Genomic DNA, 23597 nt, shown 5'->3' on the forward strand with positions numbered 1-23597 from the left:
AATAAATAAATAAATGTATGATAGAGAATGCAAGATATGAGATATGCATTTCAAAAAAAGGCTAAGCTATTCAAATTTCATGATTTATCAATATCCATAAAAATCAGGTTACTATGATGTTATATCTTTCCTATACTGTTGTACAAAGTTGAGCTGTGGACTCTCACACACCCTACCTGCAAGAAAATTGAGGCTTTCGAAATGTGGTTTTATCATCGAAAGTTGAACATCTCTTATATTTACCGACCACATTAAAAATCAGGGTGTTTTATTAAGAATACAAAAAGAAAAAGAGCTGCTAACCACAATAAATACAGCCAAAATCGAATACCTTGGTCACATCATGATTAACAGCGACAGATATGGACTGCTGCAACAACTTTTACAGGGAAACGTAGAAGGAAAATAAAACCAGGAAGGTGAAGAATTTTCTGGCTGAAAAATCTATGTATGTGGGTCAACACAACAACCACAAATCTTTCCAGAGCAGCTGTGTGCAAAGTACAAATAGCCATGATGGCCTGAAACGGATAGGCACTACAATAAGGACATAACAAGCAAACTAAACCCAAAATCTGACAAATAACTACAAAAATCAAATTGGGGATGTTACAAAGTTAAAAAAAACGTGCATTCCGGGAAAAAATAACAGAAACAATTATATTTAGAACATAACTTGAAGAAATATGGCTAGTATTGTAAGAGATACTTCAATTGAAATACTTGGGAAATCCTCAGATAACAAATTTTAGAGTAATGAGGAAAACTACAAAGATAGGCAAGATTGCAGTTCTGACAAAAAGCTTTAATGGCTCTAGCAAAAGTTAAGGTAGAAGTGAAAAAGGGTGATTTGTGAAATAGATCAAAGATAGAAAACATGTTACTTCGAGATAATAAGGATATTACAAGGTAGTGATAATAACTGGTGATTTTTAAATCACATAGTGATCAGTGACTGTGATTCTTAAATAATGGTGACTGTGATCAGTGTTCTTTTATGTACAGTAACAGGTAGTCACAGTACATGATCGCAATTACTCTGCATTAGGTAGTACTTACTATAAAAACATATTGCTGGTAATGAATATTTTTAACTAACGCAGCTATATGGTTTGACTTATGATAATAAATTTACAATACTAACAATGAAGTATTCCAGTTAAAAAGCACTATAAAAGTTTCTTGATAATGCTTCCTCTTTAAATGAACCTAAAAATATCTCTAGAATTTCACATAATTTTTTATAAACCTTTAAGAATGTTTTTGTGAAAGAAAAAAATATATTCAATACATTCAATAGCAATATTTTAAATTTATTATAAAAGAGAAATATCAGCAGATAATAACATAAAATATCTTGTATTTCACAGTTCCTAAAATTCACTGTTGGTAAATCCCTAGATGTTAGTCACTATTTCCTAAATCACCTTTAACGAGAATATCATAATATTTATTATAATATAAACACATTTTGTGTTTATATCATAATATCTGGTCACAGGTCACTGTTAGTCGGTTCGCTAAACTCGGGCACAACTGGCTCTTGATTTTAATAAGTAATTTTGCCAATTTGGTAAAATTGGCAAAAAAAAATTACTAACTAGTTAATAATTACTAAATAGTTAGTAATTTTGCCAAGTATGGCAAAATTGGCAAAAAACAAAAAAATTGTTGACTAAAAGCACTGGCCAGCTGTGTCTTAGTGAGCCGACTATACCTGTGATTTACAAATCACTGTGACTAAATCACTGGTAGTTAAATCACATCCCATTACTATTACAAAGTATTGTTGCTCCAAGTTTAATGTATTCAGATAACATATTGTTAACCAGAAATGACGAAAGGGAATTAATAAAACCAAAGACTGAAACAGTGAAGACAGACTACAAGACATATCAATGGCTTAAAGCACACTTATTGTTTGTATGTCCATTTTTTTCTATTATTGAGTTATGCACTGTACCTTGATGACCTCCTAACAGTCTATCATCCTGCACAGACACTGCATGTCCTAACGCGTTTGTTGTGATATAAATGACATTTTAAAACTGTGCGCTATAGCGCTGTACTACAAGAGCTTAAACATTCAAACTCAATTTTCTTAAAAGTACATGCACGGACATACAATAAGTGAGCTTTAAGCTTAAGCCATCGATATTTGGTCTCCTGGTGAATGTCGCTCCTAGGTACCGGAACCTTTATACTTCGAATTTTAGTTATTTTCTTTCTGCAATTATTGTCAGGTATAGTCCTTGTATTCTAGTTCTGTCCATTCTATATATATATATATATTTGGTCCTTTCTTTGTTTATGTATATCTTTCTTCAGATATATCTCTCAGATGGACAGTGAATGGTAATATAAATATGATAGCTTACACTCTTAACACGTTGAACGCCGCGCGAATCATATACGATTCACGCTTATTTTACTTACAGGGCTGCGTGAATCACACTTGCTTCGCAGTGACTGCTATACTGTATGGACCACAGCTAAGTCGGCCCAGAGAGCCGTAATATTATATACATTATGGCATTCAATGTGTTAAGTCTCTATATAACTAACACCAAACAACAGATATTATAAAAGAGTGAGGAGAACTTAAATAAAAATTATAAGGAAGAAGCTTAAGCAAATAATAAATAATGGACAACACAAAAGACATGCAAACTTAAAAGAAAAACTTAACAAACAACACATTTAGTCCATGTGGTGAGACCGCTCCCGTCTGGAAAAATTTCTGATTCGGTTTCTTTGTGGATTCCTATTCAAAAATGTCCCGTTTAAACAAATCTGAAGGGTGCCGGTCGGAATTTTTGGGCAGAAATTGTTTAAACAATTTTTTTAAACAAATACAAAAGATCACGTTTTTTTGCTCCGGAACATATATTTTTAAGGTTTGTCGGTCATCCTGAACAAGAAAGGTATCTTGTAAATTTTCTCAAAAATTGATAGTTTTCGAGTTATAGACGATTTAAAATCTGAAAAATGCGAAAATACGCATTTTCGAGGCTTAAAAACTCATATTCAAATTAGTATTTTTGAGGTTGCCAGATACTTAAATTGAAGACTAAATATTCAGCTTCCAGATTCGGAAGAGTGATCGCGTCTAACTTTAATTTATACCGTTGTTTTTTAATTGTTAAATATGCGTGTTTATCCGATTTTTTCGCCGGTGCGGCGCGCTCCGTTTCAAAAATCTCCTATTTTCCTCCCAAAAATATTTTTTCTAGATTTTTTGGGACATTCCAAATAAAATAAGTTTCTTGACATTTTTCTCAAAAGTTAATAGTTTTAAAGTTATAAGCGATTTAAAATCCGAAAATGCGCTTTTTTGTCATTTTTCGGATTTTAAATCGCTTATAACTTAAAAACTATTGACTTTTAAGAAAAATGTCAAAAAACTTATTTTATTTAGAATGTCCCAAAGAATCTAGAAAAAATATATTTCGGAGGAAAATAGGAGATTTTTGAAATGGAGCGCGCCGCACCGGCAAAAAAATCGGATAAACACGCATATTTAACAATTAAAAAACAACGGTACAAATTAAAGTTAGACGCGATCACTCTTCAGAATCTTGAAGCTAAATGTTCAGTCTTCAATCAAGTATCTGGCAACCTTAAAAATACTAATTTAAATATGAGTTTTTAAGCCTCGAAATTTGGGCCTCAGATTTTAAATCGCCTACAACTCCAAAACTATCAATTTCTGAGAAAAATTACAAGATACCTTTCTTGTTTAGATTGACCGAAAAAATCTAAAAATATATGTTTCAGAGCAAAAAACATGATCTTTTGTATTTGTTTAAAAAAATTGTTTAAACAATTTCTGCCCAAAAATTCCGCCCGGCACCCTTCAGATTTGCTCAAAGGGGACATTTTTGAATAGGAATCCACAAAGAAACCGAATCAGAATTTTTTTTCAGACGGGAGCGGTCTCACCACATGGACTAATTTAAATAAAAAGTTTTATTAAAATTGATATTTTTTAAATTATTTATTGTGGATTTTTAATATTGTTTAAAGTTAGTTTTTTTGTGGCATGTTAAGGCAATTTTTCATTTATGTTGGGAATAAGCCACAATTTTACTTTAAAATTAAGCTTATTGGAAATTTTGATTTCCACTTTTGAAATCATTCTCAAAATATGAAATCATTATTTTTGTATGTTAATATGCTGACATTCCAATGCTAAACAGATATGTAAGTAGTAATGGCGCATGTTCTTATTCTGAATGCTTAGTGGGACGTCAGCCAGTAGAAACACCAAGGAGGAGGTGGATATATGAATTGAGAACTGATGCTGAAGAGTTGCTGCAAGTTGAGAACTGGAGGAGAGCAGCCAATAAAAGAGATACTTGGAGGCAGAGGCTGGGGAACGCCAGGGTCCAACTTAAGCTGTTAGTGCTGATGTTCTCATCCTGCAGTGATCGAAATTTTAAATATTTGTATTGAATCTCTTAATAAGTGAATGATCATTAATGACTAATTCAATTTATTAATTTTAATATTATTAATTTTAATATCATTTATAAATATTGCTCAGGTGAAATACCTACTTGTATAATCTACTAAAAATTTCTGATTTCGCAGAAAATTGAAGGGGCTTAATTAACCAAATACATTGATTGAAAATTTGCAAAAGATATTTTTTTATAATAACGAATTTCAAAAAGCAAAATAAAGTATGCAAAATGTCACAAAACTGTAAGTCACTTGACAGAAATTACTCAGCTGCCCTTTGGAGAAAATAGTAGTCCTAGTTAATCAAATATTGGCCCTTATGTGCACGAACTGTTGGTAATAAAAAATATCTGTTTATACTGTTAACAGAGAGAAATAATTTACAATAATAATATTCAGAAAGGCTATAAACTATTTACAGTACTCTATGTCAAATTACCTTAAATAAAAATATCAATTTAAATAAAAATAATTTACTTTAACCTACTCCAAAGCATTTTGCCAAGACACATAACAGGAAACACATTGACTTGTTACCTGTTTTTACTGTAATGCCCATTACTGTTGTGTGTACTATGATTATGTTGTACGTGATAGTGAATATTAGATGAATGGTAAACATTCGGAGAATTGTGACAATATTTTCCTACTACTATAGTTTGTTCATCAGCTCTACTAACAGTACTTCTTAAATTGGTATGTTTTACCCCTTGAAAAAGAAAAGAAGAAAATAATAGAAAGCATTGATAGATGCTCTGAAACAGAAATGTAAAAATACAGAAAACTAGTCTTCAATGACAAACTGAAATATTGTTTACTTTTCCAGTATCTTCTATAATTGTCATATTTATTAGAAGGTACTTCTCTCCTAGTACATATGATTTAGAAAAGTCATATGTTGTGCCACTGTTTCCATGTAATCATCAACAAAGTCAAAAAGATTAAGAAACAAAACAAAAGCAGAAAAAGGTAAAAAAATATTAATTTTTATTTAAGTCTACCGCAAAAACTGCATTTGCAGAACATCCAATAAATTTAAAGACAGTATAACACAAAAATTGTATTCTTTTTTTTTATTTTTGAATGTTTTAAGTTACATGAAACATTTTATCAAGAAAATACGCAAAAAAACTGTTTGGGTCTGTGACAAATCCAGTGTTCAGGACAAAATTTGTTTAGTTATTATAGGCCTATATATACGTTTTTGCAGAGATTTCGGTGTCTTTTTTTAATTAATAACAATTTAGTGTAAAAAACAGAATGTGTGTGTAGTTTGTACGCACTTAAGAAGTTATACTTCTATTATAATACAGGGTGTCCCGGAAAATAGTGCGTTCCTTAAAGGTATAGGTAGAAGGCACCATGTAGAACAAAAAACACTTATAACATTTTTTTCTAAATGCAACCGTTTGACCAAAAAATTAAAATGTATTTTGGTAGGCAAATTTAAATCTGACAACTATGTGCGGTACGCAAATTTAAGCATAGACAGTCCCATGTAAATAAATAGATAGAAGATAGATAGTAAACAGATGGTTTTAAAGAATCCTGTTTAGTGTCAATGCCGAAAATGTTTTCGAATAGTGAGTGTATTACCTATTATGTTATTACCTATGAATGGTGTTTGTGAAAGGTTACTTGAAACATCTATTCGGTATAATAATTATTTTCAAGTAAGTATAACTTAGTTATTTCAGTTCACAAGTAAACAAATTACTGAGACATTATCTGGTGTATTTAAGTTCCACTGTAAACTATTAAAACTATGTAATTCGGTTAAAGCCCTCAGCAATACTCAGCATTCAACCCATTTAAACCTTACTAAATACATAATACTAGTTCAGTTAAAAGATGTGTTTTTATGTTAAAAGAAAAGATGTGTAATTCGTTTAAAATTATGCAATAGGTATTTCAATACATTTCAAAAGAAAATAATTTTAGTAAACAAATAGTAAATACATAAGTATTACCTACTATTAGGTTGGATTATTTTAAATACTGTTAATCACAATCACAAACGAGTTCTTAATAGAGAGTTATCAAGTAACCCTAGGAGAATACGGTAACGCGCTATTTTCCTGTATACTTTACATGTTATTTATAATGTTACCGTATTCTCATAGCCAAGCCGCACACCAAAGAAACATGAAACGAAAAACATGAAACATAAAACGAAAAACATGTTTCATGAAAAGAAAACACTGCTAAACAAATCTCAAAGTCCGCCTACCAATGAAACGAGTGTGATTCATGCTCATGACACATTTTTATTTTCGGAGAGTTTCATAAATGGCCGGACATATATTTGTTTAGCTGTGGTTTATTTCCATGAAACGTAATTTACGTTTCATGTTTCTTTGATGTGCGGCCTGCCATAGAGTTACTTGATAACTCTCTATTATGTTATTATTCCGTAGTGCGTACGATGTTGCCAGGTGATTTAAATTTCTGAACATTAAAATACATGTACATATATGGAAAACAATGTATCTTTTTTTGGAACCGGTTAACTTTAGAGAAAAATGGTATAGGACTTTTTTGTTCCAAATTGTGTATTCTCTCCATACCTTAACCCATTAGCGCCGTGCGTTGCTTTAAAGCAACGGCAGACATGCCTGTATTTGGGAGGAGCTTGAAGTCATAAGACAGTCATAAAAGAGGTGTGACCTTGCAAATTCTATCAACCATAATCGCTCACACTCGGTTATGCTCATCTATTTGCGGTGTTAAGAACTGTTTGTAAGTTTGGTGCATTTGAAGTTGAGTATAATATTAGAACGTGAAAATAATGGACTTTCGATTTGAGTAAGTACCATAATTTCGATATAAATGAAACTTATTATTTATATATGTTAAATTTGTGTTGATTATACTTCTAAAAAAACATATTTTAAATAATTTATATAAATTGATCAATAACTACTTGTCAGTGCCTGTTGAAACCCAGCCGTTGCCTTAAAACAACGCTAGGCGCTTGTACTACCTATACTTTAAATTTTATCATTTTTGTTCTAGACGAGGATTTTCGCTTGCTGGCGAAATGAACTAGGTGGCGATATTTTTGTAGAACCTCCAGATACAAATAATGTAGACACTGACGAGAATTAATATGAACCATTCGCGAAAACCGAGTTCCCAGACGATGTCCGTTAACTCCTAAAAATGAGTTTCTGAAAAAAATCGAGGTTATTTTGAAACAGCTATTGAACGAGATGATGGACAATTATATGTCCGGTGGATGGATTATCCTGCGGCACTCAAGAAGTAGGTCAAGTAAGAAGATTTTCTCAGAAACTCAAACGAAACCTACTTGTTTCTAGACCCAAACTGATCGCCAAGTATAATACATTTATGGGAGGAACTGACCAAATGGATCAGAATGTAAGTTGCTACCGGATCAGTATTCGTGGCAAAAAAATGGTAATGGCCAATTTTTACGTGGATGCTCGATGTTGCGTTACAAAATAGTTGGATATTGTATAATAAAACTGGCAGAGAAAAGGTATCGCAATTAGATTATATAAGAGAGATTGTAAGCACATATTTAGCGAAGTACAGTGTACTTAGTAAAGGAAGTGGAAGACCGTCGGCTTCCTTGACAGCATCTGTCGACAGCCGAGTATCGGATGACATTCTTTTGGACACCATACCATCAATCATTTGATACAGTACATTCCAGATGGGAAAAAGAGAAGATGTGCGTCTAAAACATGTAAATCTATCGTTAGAACAATGTGTTTAAAATGTGATATTGGACTATTTACTTCTTGTTTTATACCGTTTCACTCTCGATAGTAAATTTTTATAATTAATCACATCGAATTACATTTTTTTATGAATAAATACCTATTTTTGTTTTATTGCCTACTTTACTGTATCCCAAATGCTTAATTTTTTGGTTTATTATTTTCAACAAAAACTAGGTAGTGTAAGCGCCTAGCGTTGCTTTAAGGCAACACTTAATATCTCAGAAATGAACTAGGTATCTCAGAAAAAATATTTTATGAAGTTTTTTATTATTTAAACACAGTTCATTATTAATATTGCAAAAAATAATACAAAATCAATAATTTATTAATCTCGGCGCTAATGGGTTAAAGGAACGCACTATTTTCCGGGACACCCTGTATAATCTAACTTCATATTATGATTTCAACGAAATCAAAATACCTATCTACTTTAAACAGTTTTTTTGTATTGTATTTAAATATTAAACTAATTTTAGAAAGAACAAAAAGAATACCAAAAATTAAAAAAAGGATATGACTTCGTCCGGATTCGAACAGGGGACCTCTCGATCCCTAGGCGAATGCTCTACCGATCAGCTACCACCGCTTTTGTATTCAGTCGATCATTTCTAGGACATAATTACAATCACGGTGACACATACATTAATTGAAAATAAACATTTTCAATAATACTTATTAGGAGGAAGACAAATCCACAGACATAAAAATTATAATAAATATATTTACTAAAAACACTAATAATATATTCTTTTCACGCACACCTTATTTGCGCTACATGACTTAAAAGATGTAGTGACTAATACCATACTGTCGGTGTGCGCATGCGCCAGGGAATGTAAAAATTCACCCTCGTGCCTAAAGAAGTATAACTTCAAAAAATGCCATTTTTTCGAATGTTTGCTTACCATTAACACTTTGGCTGCGTTTAGAGATATTTATAAATTTACATTGAGTGCATTACGAGTCATATATGTCCTGTTTACCCCATTTGCCACTGTGCGTTATTACACAGTTGATGCAGTAAACCGTTAATGTAGTACAAGGTCTATTTGTCTGGCAACGCAGCCAAAGTGTTAAAAAGCTTAATATTTGGGGTAAAATTACAAAACATTATCTTTTAAAACATAAAACAAGCTTTAAAACGGCAATTACTATAAGTCGTAAAATTAATTTGTTGCTTTTAAAACCAAATAAGGCAAAACCGTTAATTATTTATGACTATTATAGAACTCAATCTAGATATTTGTTATTGCACCCAAAGTTGGGTATTGTGGTCCCCAATATACTTACTGCTTTCCGGAGGGGTTTCTCTTGAAGAATATGATGTACAGCTTTCATCACTGTCATATCCTTTTGGGGATATAGGTCTATAATTATCTCGTTGCCTAGGTGAGTCTCTAGGGTGGTACTGCTTTACCTTATTGTTATTGTAATTGACAATTTTGTGGGGAGGTGGAGGCATCATTGTTAGGGGAAAACTAACCAATGTAACATTCGGATTTATTACCTCTAGATTTCCCATATCTGATTCTAATTTAATAAGTTCTAAAATCCATGTATATCATTAATAAGTCATATCCTCACATTATTCTTGAAAATAATACATATTAGTATAAATAAAAAACTTTTTTTTGGTCTATTGGCATCGGGAAGAACCCGTTTTGCCACGAAAATTTATAACATTTGTAAGTCTACACATATAACTGAACACAATTTGGTACAAATACAATTTTTACAAATCTATACATACAAATACAGTAACTGAACCAGTACAGTGAAGAAGGAATAGATGATAGACAGTTTGGGTTCAGAAACAGATTAGGAACCAGAGAGTTGTTATTTGCTTTTAATGTGATAGCTCAAAGATTCATGGATATCAATGTGCATGTTTGCTACATTGATTTTGAAAGAGCATTTGACAAAGTAAGACATGAAAAATTAGTCCAAATTCTAAAGACAAAAAACATAGAAAAATGGAACTTACAAAAATAATAACAAACTTTTACTGGAATCAAAGACCACAAATTGTAATAGATACGAACCCAGTCCCGAAATTGAAATCAGGAGAGGAGTTAGGCAGGGGTGTATTATGTCTCCATTACTATTTAATGTTCATAGTGAAGACATTTTTGAAGAAGTATTATTATCTCAAGTTGAAGAAATAATAATTTAAAGGAAGATCTATTAACAACATAAGATATGCAGATGACACTGTGATTATAGCAAGCTCTGGTGAACAACTCCAACCATTACTAAAACAAACAGTTTCTGTGAAAAAAATGGACTAAAAATGAATATAAAAAAGACCAAATAACTCAGAAAAAAAATATACAGGAAAAAAATATAATTAGGGAAATGTATTGATAGAACGACTTGATAAATACAAATACAGTAAAACCTCGATATAGCAGACTAATAGGGGGGACGGGATGTCCGTTAAAGCCGAAAGTCTGTTATATAAAAATAGGTCAATCAAAATCAATCAAAAAATTAATTTTGAAAATATGTACCTGCTGTAATTAGATACAGTGTACATATCTGTATATTAAAAAGGTAGGTATTAAGTTTTGTTTGCTTCTTTTTTACTTTTCTACTTCATCTAAAAACTTTATACAATATTCTCGTTTGGTTGCCAAAATTATTCACTGATCCATGGGTTGAATAAGCGATGTATGTTTTGGTAAAAACATATAATCAAAGTTGCCATCTTCTGAATGTCGAATATTTTCAGTGGGATAAGCAGGAGCGTTGTCTACAATCAATAAACATTTCACCTATTTGGGCGGTATTCCCTGTTTCTTTTGTTGAAATTTTCTCACTGCAGGTACAAATTCTTTAAAAAATCAATTTTTGAAAATATCTATGGTGAACCATGCCTTATTAGTTATAATATGAAACGAGAAGATGATGAATTATACATATCTTTAACAACTCTAGATTTTACCAGATTTGACAACAATTACACTGTGCCGAGATCCTGTCCTTGCTGATTTTTCTTCCAGAATCCGATTTTTCATATGTTTTTGCATGCAAAATTTTTTAACATTTGATCGGATTTTCTGTCTGTTATATCCGAAGTCCATTAAATAGAGGTCCGTTCTATCGAGGTTTTACTGTATTCTTTTTCTCATAGGCATCTTTCATTGCGTCACAGTTTTTCAATTTCTTTCTAACGGGTCGCCCATGTTTCCCCAACTGTCATCAATACAACTAACTTCACATGTAACTTTGATACGAGAATTATAAAAAAAATATGCATTGAAATCCAGATCCCGTAATTTTTTAAGCGTTATAAAGAGAGTACAAAGACATACAGCATCAATTTACCATACACTTCTCGTAGACTCTGCCAATAAGGTAGAGTCGTGTTGGAGAAACCTGACGCGCCCCTTTCTAACGCATTAAATTGTATGTGACAAAAAAAAGCATGTCTGTGATTACAGACATTTATAACATTTATTTTAGTTGTCGATAGATGACACTATAACCAAAAAAAATTATTTACGAATTATATAATATATTATATACGATTATAATCTGTACAATTTATAAGACTATACAAATCAAAGAAAATACCATTTATAAATGCAATAAACACAATTTATTTATTTATTTATTCACGGGCAAGCCCTATTCAGATATAAATGTTACAGTGTTCTACATTATCATAATATAACATAACATAGCAAAGTGGTTTGAGAAAAAATAATTCTATGAGTAGTACAGTTACAAAAAAGAAAAAAGAATAAGATAACGTATAGGTCAGTACAATTACAAACAAAAGATAACACATAAATCAATTCAGAAATGTTCCAAGGTATAACGGTTTTAAGTTATCTAATACATACAGGTCATGTAACACTAATCAAAATACAAAAGCTCTGGACGAAAGTATTAAGAAGTTAAAAAGTTAGGGAAGAAATATGATTTTTAAAGCGGGAATCTGATATATTAAAAATTTCGAGGTTATTTAATGAGTTAGCTAATCGAAGAGTTCTAGGAATAAATGTGTTGTAAGAATAATTGAATCTATGAAAAGAGACATAAAAGGTTTGCACCTGCCTAGTCGAACGACTGGGGACAAATACATATATTGAGAAGCTCGGGGCAGTTACACAGCCCGTTGATAATTTTAAATAAAATTATTGTCTCTTTGTTTTCTGCGTACCTCAAGAGGAGGTAAGTTCAGTATGCGCTCTAATGCAGAATATTCGTAGTATACATGCATCTTAGTGGCAGTATATCTCAGAAAACAATTGATTTGTTTTTATGCCAAATTGCAAATAAAATGTGACAACTGTCAGATTTAACTAAAATGTCATGTTAGAATAAATGTTATAAATGTATATTATCACAGACTTACCTTTTTTTTCTATCATTTGTGACGTACTGAAAAATGCCCATGAAAAGGACCATCCCTAGGAACCTGTATTTCAGACAATAATGATCAAACAACAGAAATAAGAGCCAGGATAAAAATAGCAAGAAATGCGTTAGTAAAATGAAACAATTATTCTCTGCAACAAAGACCTTATATTAGAACTAAGAGCTCTGAGATGCTACATATTTTCTATACAGCAATATGGACTTGAAAGCTGTACCTACATTGAAGCAAGAACACATAAATAATCCCCAGTCATTTTAAATGTGGTATTACAGGAGGATGTTTAGAATAGCATAGCCACAGAATACGAAATAATAAAAATAAGAAAGTCACAATACCTTGGACACATCATGAGGGGACAGCGATATGAAATGCTAAGACTGATAATACAGGGGAGTATAAGAAGGAGGGGTGTCATGCTTGAAGAATTTAGGGGATTGGTTTAAATGTAGTTCAATCGAACTCTTCAGAGCAGCAGTAGATAGAGTAAAGATAGTGATGATGATAGGGCACTTAAAGAAGATACATTAGTCATTAACATGACTTAAATCATAATTGTATAGTCATATTTGAGTTTGATTCTAATATAAGAAGGTGTAGAATGTTTTTTAGAAACATAACTTTGACTGTTTTTTTAATGTAAACTCACCTTTATTATTATTTAACACTTCAGACTTATCCTTCTCTGAGTGCTTTCTGTAGTTACTCAATGGGTAAGATTTTTTAGAGAGAATATCATAAAACATAGTGTCTGACAGTAAATTTAATTTATTATTTGTCATTACTTGAGGTTCCATCTCTATATCCATAAAAACGATTTCAACTCATCAACAAGTTTGTGTTTTTGATCACCAAAAAAATTCTGGCCGAAAATAAATACTACTAAATACGTAAATACACCAATTATTCTAACTTATTTGTTTTTTTGTGTAAACTATAATTTATACCATATTGATATAATTTGAATAATGTTCCTATCAGAACTCAAATGACCTATTACGCGAATATAAACTTTTTTGTGACATTTATATTAGCACCATTTTCGAGAAAGAAAAAATTGAGTAGTGCCGCCAAAGCGGTTGCGCTTGTGATCAGTGTTACCAACCACGAACAAAATATGAGTGAAAAAATAATTTAAATGTAAATTTTAAAAATTTTGGATTTTATTGTTAATATTTAATTATTATATAACGTTTTAAAGCAGTTGCATTGTATTTTTGACATATAATTATCGGTGTTAAATTACAAGCTGCCTTTTTGGTGTTGTGTATCTAAGCTGCTGGTAGATAATAAACCATTCGTACAAGACCATCTTTTAAATTCCAATAAAACTAATTAATATTTATTTAATAAATTAATATTAAATTAAGTGTCTGTTTTATGTTCTCAAGAAGATTAGACTGAATTTATTTTATTGTTCATAATGGATTTTACAAAATATTTACGAAATTCAAAAACGTTTTTTATTGCTGAAATTGGACAAAATCATCAAGGCTGCTTAGAAACAGCAAAAAAGCTAATAAAAACAGCAAAGGTAAGAGGACAAATTAAATCGCCAATTGAATAAAATATTCTTTTTCTATTCTCACGTTTTCTTTTTCTTCTATCTACTTTACCATTTTGTCAATTATACCACAGACAGAGTAAGTTTTATGTATGGAACGTCTCAATTATCTTGGAAATAGCTTGCACGATTTTTATAGATGTTGGTGGGTAAAGCGCTGGTTTCCTCGAAAGCGGTGCCGACAAACTACGACCGTAACACTGCGATGAATGACGTCATAAAAAACTCTACCATGCAAAATAATAGCGGTGGTTTTCAAGGATGCGTTGTAAGCCACGGCTTGCTGAGTTTGCACATTCCATTGCCGCAGTGAAGAACCTTGAATTTTTCACCGCAATCTGACGTAATTCATCGCAGTGTTACGGTCGCAGTCTGTCGGTGCCGCTTTCGACGATTAGGGTCTTCTAATGCGGCCGATATTACAGTGGTATTTACACTGTTGTCAGATCTTCCGTTTTTCTGGAAATCTAATGAACTTTCTTATTTCAAACGGAACACCCTATATATTTTTTGCGTTTTGAAGTCCTTAAGAAATGCTGAATATTTTTCAAGTAATATTCCCTATACCTAAATGCAGTCGTTTCGGAGTTATTCCTACATTTATTAAAAAAAATTTAAGGTTCAAGAACAGAAGTAAAAAATATAAATTTTGAAATTACGAAGTACCTGAATTCAAGTTTAAATCATATTTGATCAGTTTTCAAAGTAATTTGAGTTTATTTAATTTTAAAACATTTTTTTAGATCGCCCATCCTCTCATAAACGCTTTATTAAAGATTAAAAACAATGTTTTAGATTAAAAAACAATGTAAAAAACAAAAATTAATTTTTTTACTTGTGTTTTTGAGCCTCGAAAACCGTCATTTTTCGTTTTTTTTTTTAAGTTTTATATTGTTTATAACTCAAAAACGATCAACTTTGAGAAAAATTACAAAAGACCTTTTTTGTTCCCAATAATAATAATAATATCGTATGGCATTTTTGTCGGGGAGATCCTTTCGGATAGTTCCGGCGCCATTTATACATCTTTAACCCTGTACAGGGTTTTAAGTAACTAGTGCCGATGTACACTAGCCCAGGGGGACCGACGGCTTTACGTGCTCTCCGAGGCACGGTGAGACGGCTCGTGTCATTATTGGAAATGAAAATGGTTTGTCTTTGGCAGGGCTCGAACCCACGTCTACTGGCGTATGCGGCCAGCGTTTATGCCGTTACTCCACGGCCGCTCACAATGTGAGCACATTGTTCCCAATGATCCAAGGAAATTAAAATAATATCTGTCCGGGCCGAAATCTTTTTTTTTAATAACTCCGAAAATACAACATTTACATATAGGGAATATTACATTAAAAATAATCAGTATTTCTCAAGGACTTCAAAACACAAAATATACCGGGTGTTCCTTTTAAAATAAGAAAGTTTATTAGATTTCCAGAAAAACGGAAGATCTGACAACATTGTAAATACTACTATAATATCGGCCGCATTAGAAGACCCTTATACCCACAAAAATCGTGCAAGCCGTTTCTGAGATAATTTAGGCGTTGTATCATACATAACACTCAGTATGTTAAAGTATGTATTTATTTTTTACGATTTGTAAATCTTTTTAGGACTGTGGAGCAGACTGTGCGAAGTTTCAGAAAACAGCATTAAAGGAGAAATTTAATCGTGGTGCTTTACGTAGACCATACAGCTCCCCACATTCATTTGGAACAACTTATGGAGAACATAAAGAGTTTTTGGAATTTAGCGAAGAACAATTTAAAGAGTTACAAGCATTCGCAAAATCAATTGATATTTTATTGAGTGCATCTGCTATGGACATGAAATCTCTTGAGTTTTTAATCAGCAGTGAGGTCCCGTTTATTAAAATTGGATCTGGGGATGCTAATAATTTTATACTGATTGAAAGAGCTGCACAAAGTGGATTATTTTTAATCATATCGACTGGTAAGTTTCGAAAATATTACTACAGTGTGATGTATCTCTGAGAAATCAGTGGTATTAAATCTGAAGTTGGATCAGAGGTCGGACCAACAACGCTACACACGTGTTGACCTGACAGTCGGGCTGTTGCAATAGCACAACCACCTGACTAGATCGGTCAGCCTGATCGATTTCTGTCATACAACAAGCCTACACACATTCCAACAGCCAGACCCAACAGTCAGGTGGTCAGGTTAGGACGTGTATATGCCTTTTAATGAAAATGAACTCTCTTAAAAACAGGGCTGCAATCAGGAGTATGTGACTCACAACAGTTGGAAAAACATTATCTATAAATAATTTTCTCATCTGATATACATTCCGTATTTTGTTCCAGGTATGCAGTCATTTGAAACAGTCAAGACTATCTACAACATTGTATCGAAATACCACAAAAACTTTGCTCTATTGCATTGTGTATCATCATATCCTACGCCGGTCGCTGAAATAAATCTAAGTGTTATAGATTTATACAAGGAGCACTTTCCAGACGTTTTCATTGGTTATTCCGGACATGAGCTTGGTACTCATATAACCGCAGCAGCTGTAGCTTTGGGTGCAAAGGTAATGTGTATTACTTTTATTTGACACTGAGAGAGAGAGAGAGGTCTAAACTCTAATTATAAAGGTTGGCTGGACGAAAATAAAACAGAGGCATTATCAGAAACTTCCGCAACATTATTGAAAAACCCAGTGATAGGTCCATTTTTGATTTAAGGGGGACACATTTTTTCAGTAGTTTCAATTATTTTACTTTCATTCTTAAGCCAGGGAAAGAATCACTTTTTTTAAGGGAAGAAACATGTTTTAATGGCAATATTGGTCATATAAGACATTTGAAAACCCCTTGCAATTATTTATTTAAACAGACTCTAAATTAGTTAATTTAGTATGTCAGTCACTTATATTTCAATTTCTTTCTTCACATGGTTTTTGTTTTTTTATCACATTTGTCACACTAAAGGCCGGTTTTCATGCTTCTTATTGTACGTTTTGTGGACTAGAATCCTATCTAATAAAACTTAGCCTTTCTAAGGATATAGGGCTTTCAAGCGATATCTTATTTGATCCATATTGTCATTAAAAAAGGTTGGGGTGATTCTTACCCTGTCTTAAGAGTGAAAGTAAAATAATTGAAAATACACGAAAAATGTGTCCCCCTTTAATCAAAATTAACCTATTGGTGGGAAAAATTTTTAAATTTTCTACTATTTTCCATTTGTATAATTTCAAAATATAAGATAGAAATTTTTAATTTTCTTCATTTAATTTCCAGATTATAGAAAGACACATTACGTTAGATAAAACTCAAAAAGGATCTGACCACAGCTGTTCTTTAAATCCCACCGAATTGCAGACCATAATCCATAACATTAGAGCTATTGAGTTAGCTATGGGGGTTCCTATTAAAAGATTGCAGGAATCTGAAAAAAGTTGCTACGAAAAACTTGGCAAGTCTTTAGTATTTACCAAAAATTTGCAAAAAGGTCATAAACTGACATTAGAAGATTTAAATGTGAAGGTAGCTGAACCAAAAGGGTTGGATGGTTGTTTGTTACATGATGTGGTTGGAAAAATATTAGTTGTAGATGGCCATGAAGATGAACCAGTTTTATTAAATGATTTTGAAAAAATGCCTATCAAGTAGTGTTTGCATTGTGAAATACAATCTCCTAGTACTCTATTCTTCATTTTACTGATGAAAGGTCTTGTTTCTTGTCCACTGATTTTTATTTGATGACTGCCTGACCTTTTTGAAATAGATTTTGGCTTAGATTAAAATGTTACGATTTGGAGTATGTTAAGGGAGGTATGGTTTGAAGTCAACATTTCATCAAGTACATTTTTTAAACTACAATAGGATTATTTTATTTTTAAATTAAATAAACACATTCAGTACAATTCAAAGAATATTAAAAAAATTTTTTAAGGCAACATATTGATTAATCAGATCCCAATTTTTAACTATCAGCAGAGTGTAAATGTGAATAATTATAGTATTGGGCTCTCAGACATAATTGATAGTGTTTTAAAGATGCCTTGGAAATTATCGCTTGGACCAGATTGTTTGCCAGCTTATGTTCTCAAGCATTGCATTTTTACTCTCATAAAACCTATCTGCTACTTATTTAATTCCTCATTGAGTACTGGCATCTTTCCTGATTTTTGGAAAACTAGTTATTTAACACCAATTTTTAAGTCTGGTAATAAAAATGATGTTGAAAATTATCGAGCGGTTTGTAACCAATCTGTATTACCCAAACTTTTTGAGTGCCTTATAAATAACTTTTTGACATGGAATTGTAAAGATATAATTGATGTTAGACAACATGGCTTTTCTAAAGGTAAGTCTACATGCACAAACTTAATATTGTATACTAATTTCATTGCTAATTCAGTTGAACAGAAGGGTCAGGTTGACGTTATCTACACAGACTTCTCTAAAGCCTTCGATAGAGTTAACCATGATCTGCTTATTGCTAAATTAAAAGGCTATGGATTTGGAGGTAAAATAATTGAGTGGATAGGTAGTTATATATCTGGTAGATGTCAGTATGTTAAATATGGAAACTGTTTATCTCAACGAGTATCTGTAACCTCAGGAGTTCCTCAGGGGTCTCATATTGGGCCTCTTTTATTTAATATATTTGTTAATGATATATCCTCAGTGATTAAAAGTAGTAATTTTCTAATGTTTGCTGATGACCTTAAAATATTTCGAATAGTAAATAACCTAGTTGACGCCTCTTTGTTACAGAATGATATTAAAAGCTTAGCTAGTTGGTGGGAGGTAAACATGCTATACTTAAATATAAAAAAATGTTTTAAAATTACTTTTGGAAGATCAAGAGAGTTTGTAAATTATGATTATTTTATAAATAATGTACCATTAGAGGCACGTCATAATATTAAGGATTTAGGAATAAATTTTGATTCTAAATTAACTTTTACCTAAATATCACATTAACGAAACTTCAGCGAAAGCTTTAAAAATGTTGGGATTCGTTCTAAGAAACTGTAATCAGTTTTCAGTACAAACTTTAAAAATGTTATACTTTAGTTTAGTTCGATCAGTTTTGGAGTATGGTTCTCTCATTTGGTCTCCTTCATATAATAGTGACATCTACAGTATCGAGAGAGTTCAGAATAAATTAGAGAGAGTTCAGAATATTAGAGAACAATACACTATCAATACTAAATATCTCACCACTACATCATAGAAGGTGTCAAGCGGATTTATGTTTCCTTTTTAAGATTATAAATGGATATGTTCAAGATCCAGAGTTATTAAGTTTAATAAGTTTTAATGTTAATACTAGAAGAACTCGTAACACTGAGATTTTCATCATTCCATTCCACACTACAAATTATGGTCAAAATGAACCCATTACAAGAATTTTACGAACTGCCAATGAGCACAGAAATAGTTATTTGGAATATCTATAGCAACATTTAAGAAATCAGTTGAGAGATTTTGAGCATTATATAACTTAATAATAACTTAAGCTACTACTTTTATTGAATTTTGTTTAATTTGAATTTTGGTTTGTTTTTTTAACGCAACCTATTGAACCTATGCTTTGTAAAGGTTGACATCGTATTTTTGTAAAAATGGTGTATCCGTAAAATAAAATAAAAATATTGAAAAATAAGCCAACAATGGCAATTTTACAGATACCTCCAAAAAAAAATGGATTTTGCAGTGGACATCACTGCAATTTGTCACTGGATTATGTAAAACAAAAAATTCAAAAATATCTTATTAGCTTATCAGTGTCTCGAGGTAACACTGTTGAGTCCTTTTTTTAGTTTAAATGATTTTTGGTATCACTCAGAAGTCAAAATAACAATTTTTTGTAAACAGACAGTGAAATTTAAGTTATATTATTGTTAAACAAAAAATAAGCACAAAACAAAAAATATCTCGACAGGGTTATCTCAAGAAACATCAGAAAATCTGTGCAAAATTTCAGGTGGATTGGAATTGGTTAAGTAGTTTTTGTGTTACAATGTTCACAGCCTTTGAAAAAAGAAGTTTTGAGAAAAACATCTTTGTTTTGACAACTTTTATTTTCAAACTCTTTTTGCTCTCTTTTATTTTCAAACTCAATTTTGGTTGACAAATCGTAAAGTGAGGTAGGCCAGAGTATGTTTTTGAATCGCAGAATAATCTACAAATGAGAAGGTAAACTGCTGTTGAATATTTTTCACTACATTCAAGCATGAAGCTGGTGCAAAGTGAGCGGAAGGTCACTAGCGGATCATTTTACTATATTAACACATTGAATGCCTCAATGTATAAAATATTACAGCTCTCTGGGCCGACTTAGCTGTGGTCCATACAATATAGCAGTCACTGCGAAGCAAGTGTGATTTGTGCAGCACTGTAAGTAAAATAAGCATGAATCATATACGATTCACGCTGCATTCAACATGTTAATTGGGAATAAGTTATGATTTAAGTTGGAAATTCATTTTATTGATGTTTAGACTTCCACTTGTAGTTGCTGTAATTCTCTGGTAATTTCGCTCTGATCAATCTGAAATTTCCAGAGAATATTTTTGAAGTTATGTACTTTCATTTAAAATAATAAAAAAACGAAAATTTTCAAACCATACCCCCTAAGCTGGTTGAAAAAATATTGGAAAAATAGACGAAACAGCATAAACATGAAAACAAAAAAATGAAGAGGATACGGTATACAAAAAAAATCATTTACTATATATTTTATAAACTTTTTTTTATTAAAAATATACCTACTTATATTTATAAAATTGCTATTTTTTTCGTTCATATTTCCACACATAGACTGGAGCACTGTCTTTATTACCTTTCCTGACCCTCTTAGGTGGTAACACACCACTTTTATTCTCTAAGGCACGTCTGATCTCAAGTTTTTGTTGAACTACTGACAGCTCCTTTTCTCTATCTATCCTCTTCGCTAATTCCTTGTACAACGCTTGTCTACTTCTAGCTGATTTCATTAATGCATCCTCACTAATATCAGGAAGTTCTTTCTCCATAAGGATCTGCAATGTTCTATTCGAAGCTTCTTTTTTCTTTTCCTTATCAAAAAACGTGTGTTTATTATTTTTCGAAAAGTCTATACTAGATAAATGAAGTTGGGACTGCAACTTTTCTATTTTTTTGAGCTCTTGAGTTTTCTTCGTAGTAATATATTTTAAATCTTGTGTTCGCATCAACATCAACTGTTCTGGTGAACACTCATCATCTTTTTCAGTCTCAATGTGTGCCCCATCTTCAATTTTTGAATTAATCATGTGGTGGTAGAATTCATCGGGGTTTTTGTTTAAGGCTCTTTTACGAAGAAGTTTTATAGTAGTTTTCTTTTCATTGAAATCCTTTGCACGAAGCACATAGTCTTTTTTCTTTTCGAGGAGGCCTAAATGGGATCGTTCTTCAGGTTGATGGCGTTCCCTGTGAGTTTTCTGATTTGCCTTCGCGGCTTTCTTCCACACCGACATGATTGCACGAAACTTCTAATTAAACAAATATTGTTAAACCTTTAAAACATTTCAATTTTCAATCTCACGTGTTTCAAAATTATGAAAATCAGAATCTCAAAAGTAAAAGTCAAAACATGTCACTGTCAAATGTCAATCAAATCGAAAATTAAAATAAATTAATAATCGAAATATCAATTTGGTTACCAATCGATTTTCTCTAAATCCTGACCCACTACTTTGAGCTGTGTAATTTGGGTTGCCTATGTAAACTTGAATCGGTGAAATGGACCTTTGAGTTATTTAAAAAATATTACATACAAATAGAAATAGGAAAAATGTACTATTAATTTTAAACTAATTATGACATTTCTTCAAAAAATTAAATTAAAAGTGTGAATGTTAAACTAATCGTTTGAATGGATAGGTATTTCCTTTGTATTATGTAATGTATGAGTGAGATATTTCCTGTAATTAATTATATTATTTTGTAACCTATGTATGTTCGAAAAAAGAAAAATATATATATATATATATATATATATATATATATATATATATATATATATATATATATATATATATATATATATATATAAAATAGATGAAATAGAGAATGTGGAAAAATCCCCTTACGAACAATTCACATATCCACCATTTCGGGCTGGGAAAAATTTTTCGAATAGAATCAAAGATCCAAACACCAGTTCTTAGAAATGTGTTTCGCCCTCTTCAACCTCTCTGGGCTCGTCGGTAAAGACAAGAGGTTGAATATCTTTAGACACATTCTAATCAAAAAACAACATTCGAGACCTAGACATAGAAGGTGCGTAAGTCTACGGCAAATCCGACAATGACAGTCTCAAGTTTTAATTCCCTAATTACTTAAAGTAAAATATATGTTTAAAAACATAAGATGTAGATCTTTGAAACACACTCAGTGAACCAAAGATCCAAGGTTATTGGTTTAACGACCACTCGTACGAAATCAAATAGATGAAATAGAGAATGTGGAAAAATCCCCTTACGAACAATTCACACATCCACCATTTCGGGCTGGGAAAAATTTTTTGAATAGAATCAAAGATCCAAACACCAGTTCTTAGAAATGTGTTTCGCCCTCTTCAACCTCTCTGGGCTCGTCGGTAAAGATTTTGGATCTTTGATTCTATTCGAAAAATTTTTCCCAGCCCAAAATGGTGGATGTGTGAATTGTTCGTAAGGGGATTTTTCCACATTCTCTATTTCATCTATTTGATTTCGTACGAGTGGTCGTTAAACCAATAACCTTGGATCTTTGGTTCACTGAGTGTGTTTCAAAGATCTACATCTTATGTTTTTAAATATATATATATATATATATATATATATATATATATATATATATATATATATATATAAAGCAGTTAGGTAATATTGACTGACACTATGTAAAATCTTGTTAATTTTGAGGTTGCAGTCATAAATTTCAGGGGGCAGGAGTTTTTTATGCTTTTTATGTACAATATTTTTTATCATCTTAATTTCGTTGTATTTACTAAAACTTTTTTAGCATATCTTGAAGAAGCAAATAAATTTTGCGAAAGCTTGATAATAACTAAGAGTTTTACTTATCCTGCCCCCTGAAATTTATGACTGCAACCTCAAAATTAACAAGATTTTATATATATATATATATATATATATATATATATATATATATATATATATATATATATATATATATATATATATATATATATATATATATATAAAGCAGTTAGTTATATTATTATTATATATATTATATTAGTTATATTATTATTATTTTATATATATATATATATATATATATATATATAAATAAAAAATATATTAAAAAAAATTATATAAAAAAAATATTAAAATCACTAAGAGGTTCTACATCTCCGAGAGGATGAATCGGATTTAGTTCCTACCGTAGTGAAGAAAAAAAAATTAACATAGTTGTATTTATTAACAT

The 23597-nt window shown here is 31.4% G+C and overlaps 3 protein-coding genes across 4 annotated transcripts in view; 1 reads left to right on the forward strand and 2 right to left on the reverse strand.

Annotated features, from left to right (window-relative positions):
- The window catches only part of LOC114325107 (poly(A) RNA polymerase gld-2 homolog A-like), a 43163-nt gene extending 29536 nt beyond the window's left edge, over positions 1-13627 (reverse strand). For both annotated transcript variants that reach the window (XM_028273047.2, XM_028273046.2), the window contains exons 1-3: positions 13247-13627; positions 9504-9758; positions 5002-5173 (exon numbers count right to left, since the gene is read on the reverse strand). In XM_028273047.2, the coding sequence (XP_028128848.1) occupies positions 5002-5173; positions 9504-9758; positions 13247-13406 (587 nt within the window). In that variant the 5' untranslated portion in view covers positions 13407-13627. The remainder of the gene's footprint in view (positions 1-5001; positions 5174-9503; positions 9759-13246) is intronic.
- Positions 13628-13882: 255 nt separating this feature from the next.
- On the forward strand, positions 13883-17834 carry LOC114325108 (sialic acid synthase). Its single transcript, XM_028273048.2, has 4 exons — positions 13883-14131; positions 15775-16114; positions 16488-16714; positions 17427-17834. Exons 1-4 carry the CDS (start codon positions 14021-14023, stop codon positions 17796-17798), a joined length of 1050 nt encoding a protein of 349 aa, XP_028128849.1. The 5' UTR covers positions 13883-14020; the 3' UTR covers positions 17799-17834.
- Positions 17835-20875: 3041 nt separating this feature from the next.
- Positions 20876-21749, reverse strand: LOC114325106 (probable U3 small nucleolar RNA-associated protein 11). The gene has a single exon (XM_028273045.2). The coding sequence runs from the start codon at positions 21635-21637 to the stop codon at positions 20930-20932; it is 708 nt and encodes a 235-aa protein (XP_028128846.1). The 5' UTR covers positions 21638-21749; the 3' UTR covers positions 20876-20929.
- Positions 21750-23597: the final 1848 nt, after the last annotated feature.

Source organism: Diabrotica virgifera, chromosome 5, assembly GCF_917563875.1.
Source record: "Diabrotica virgifera virgifera chromosome 5, PGI_DIABVI_V3a".
In the NCBI taxonomy this organism is placed as follows: Eukaryota; Metazoa; Arthropoda; class Insecta; order Coleoptera; family Chrysomelidae; genus Diabrotica; species Diabrotica virgifera.

Coding starts and splice junctions, on each gene's coding strand:
- LOC114325108 (XM_028273048.2), top strand. CDS start 14,021: ATGGATTTTACAAAATATTTACGAAATTCAAAAACGTTTTTTATTGCT. Junction 16,115..16,487: donor ATTTTTAATCATATCGACTG/GTAAGTTTCGAA, acceptor ATTTTGTTCCAG/GTATGCAGTCATTTGAAACA. Junction 16,715..17,426: donor CTGTAGCTTTGGGTGCAAAG/GTAATGTGTATT, acceptor TTTAATTTCCAG/ATTATAGAAAGACACATTAC.
- LOC114325106 (XM_028273045.2), bottom strand. CDS start 21,637: ATGTCGGTGTGGAAGAAAGCCGCGAAGGCAAATCAGAAAACTCACAGG.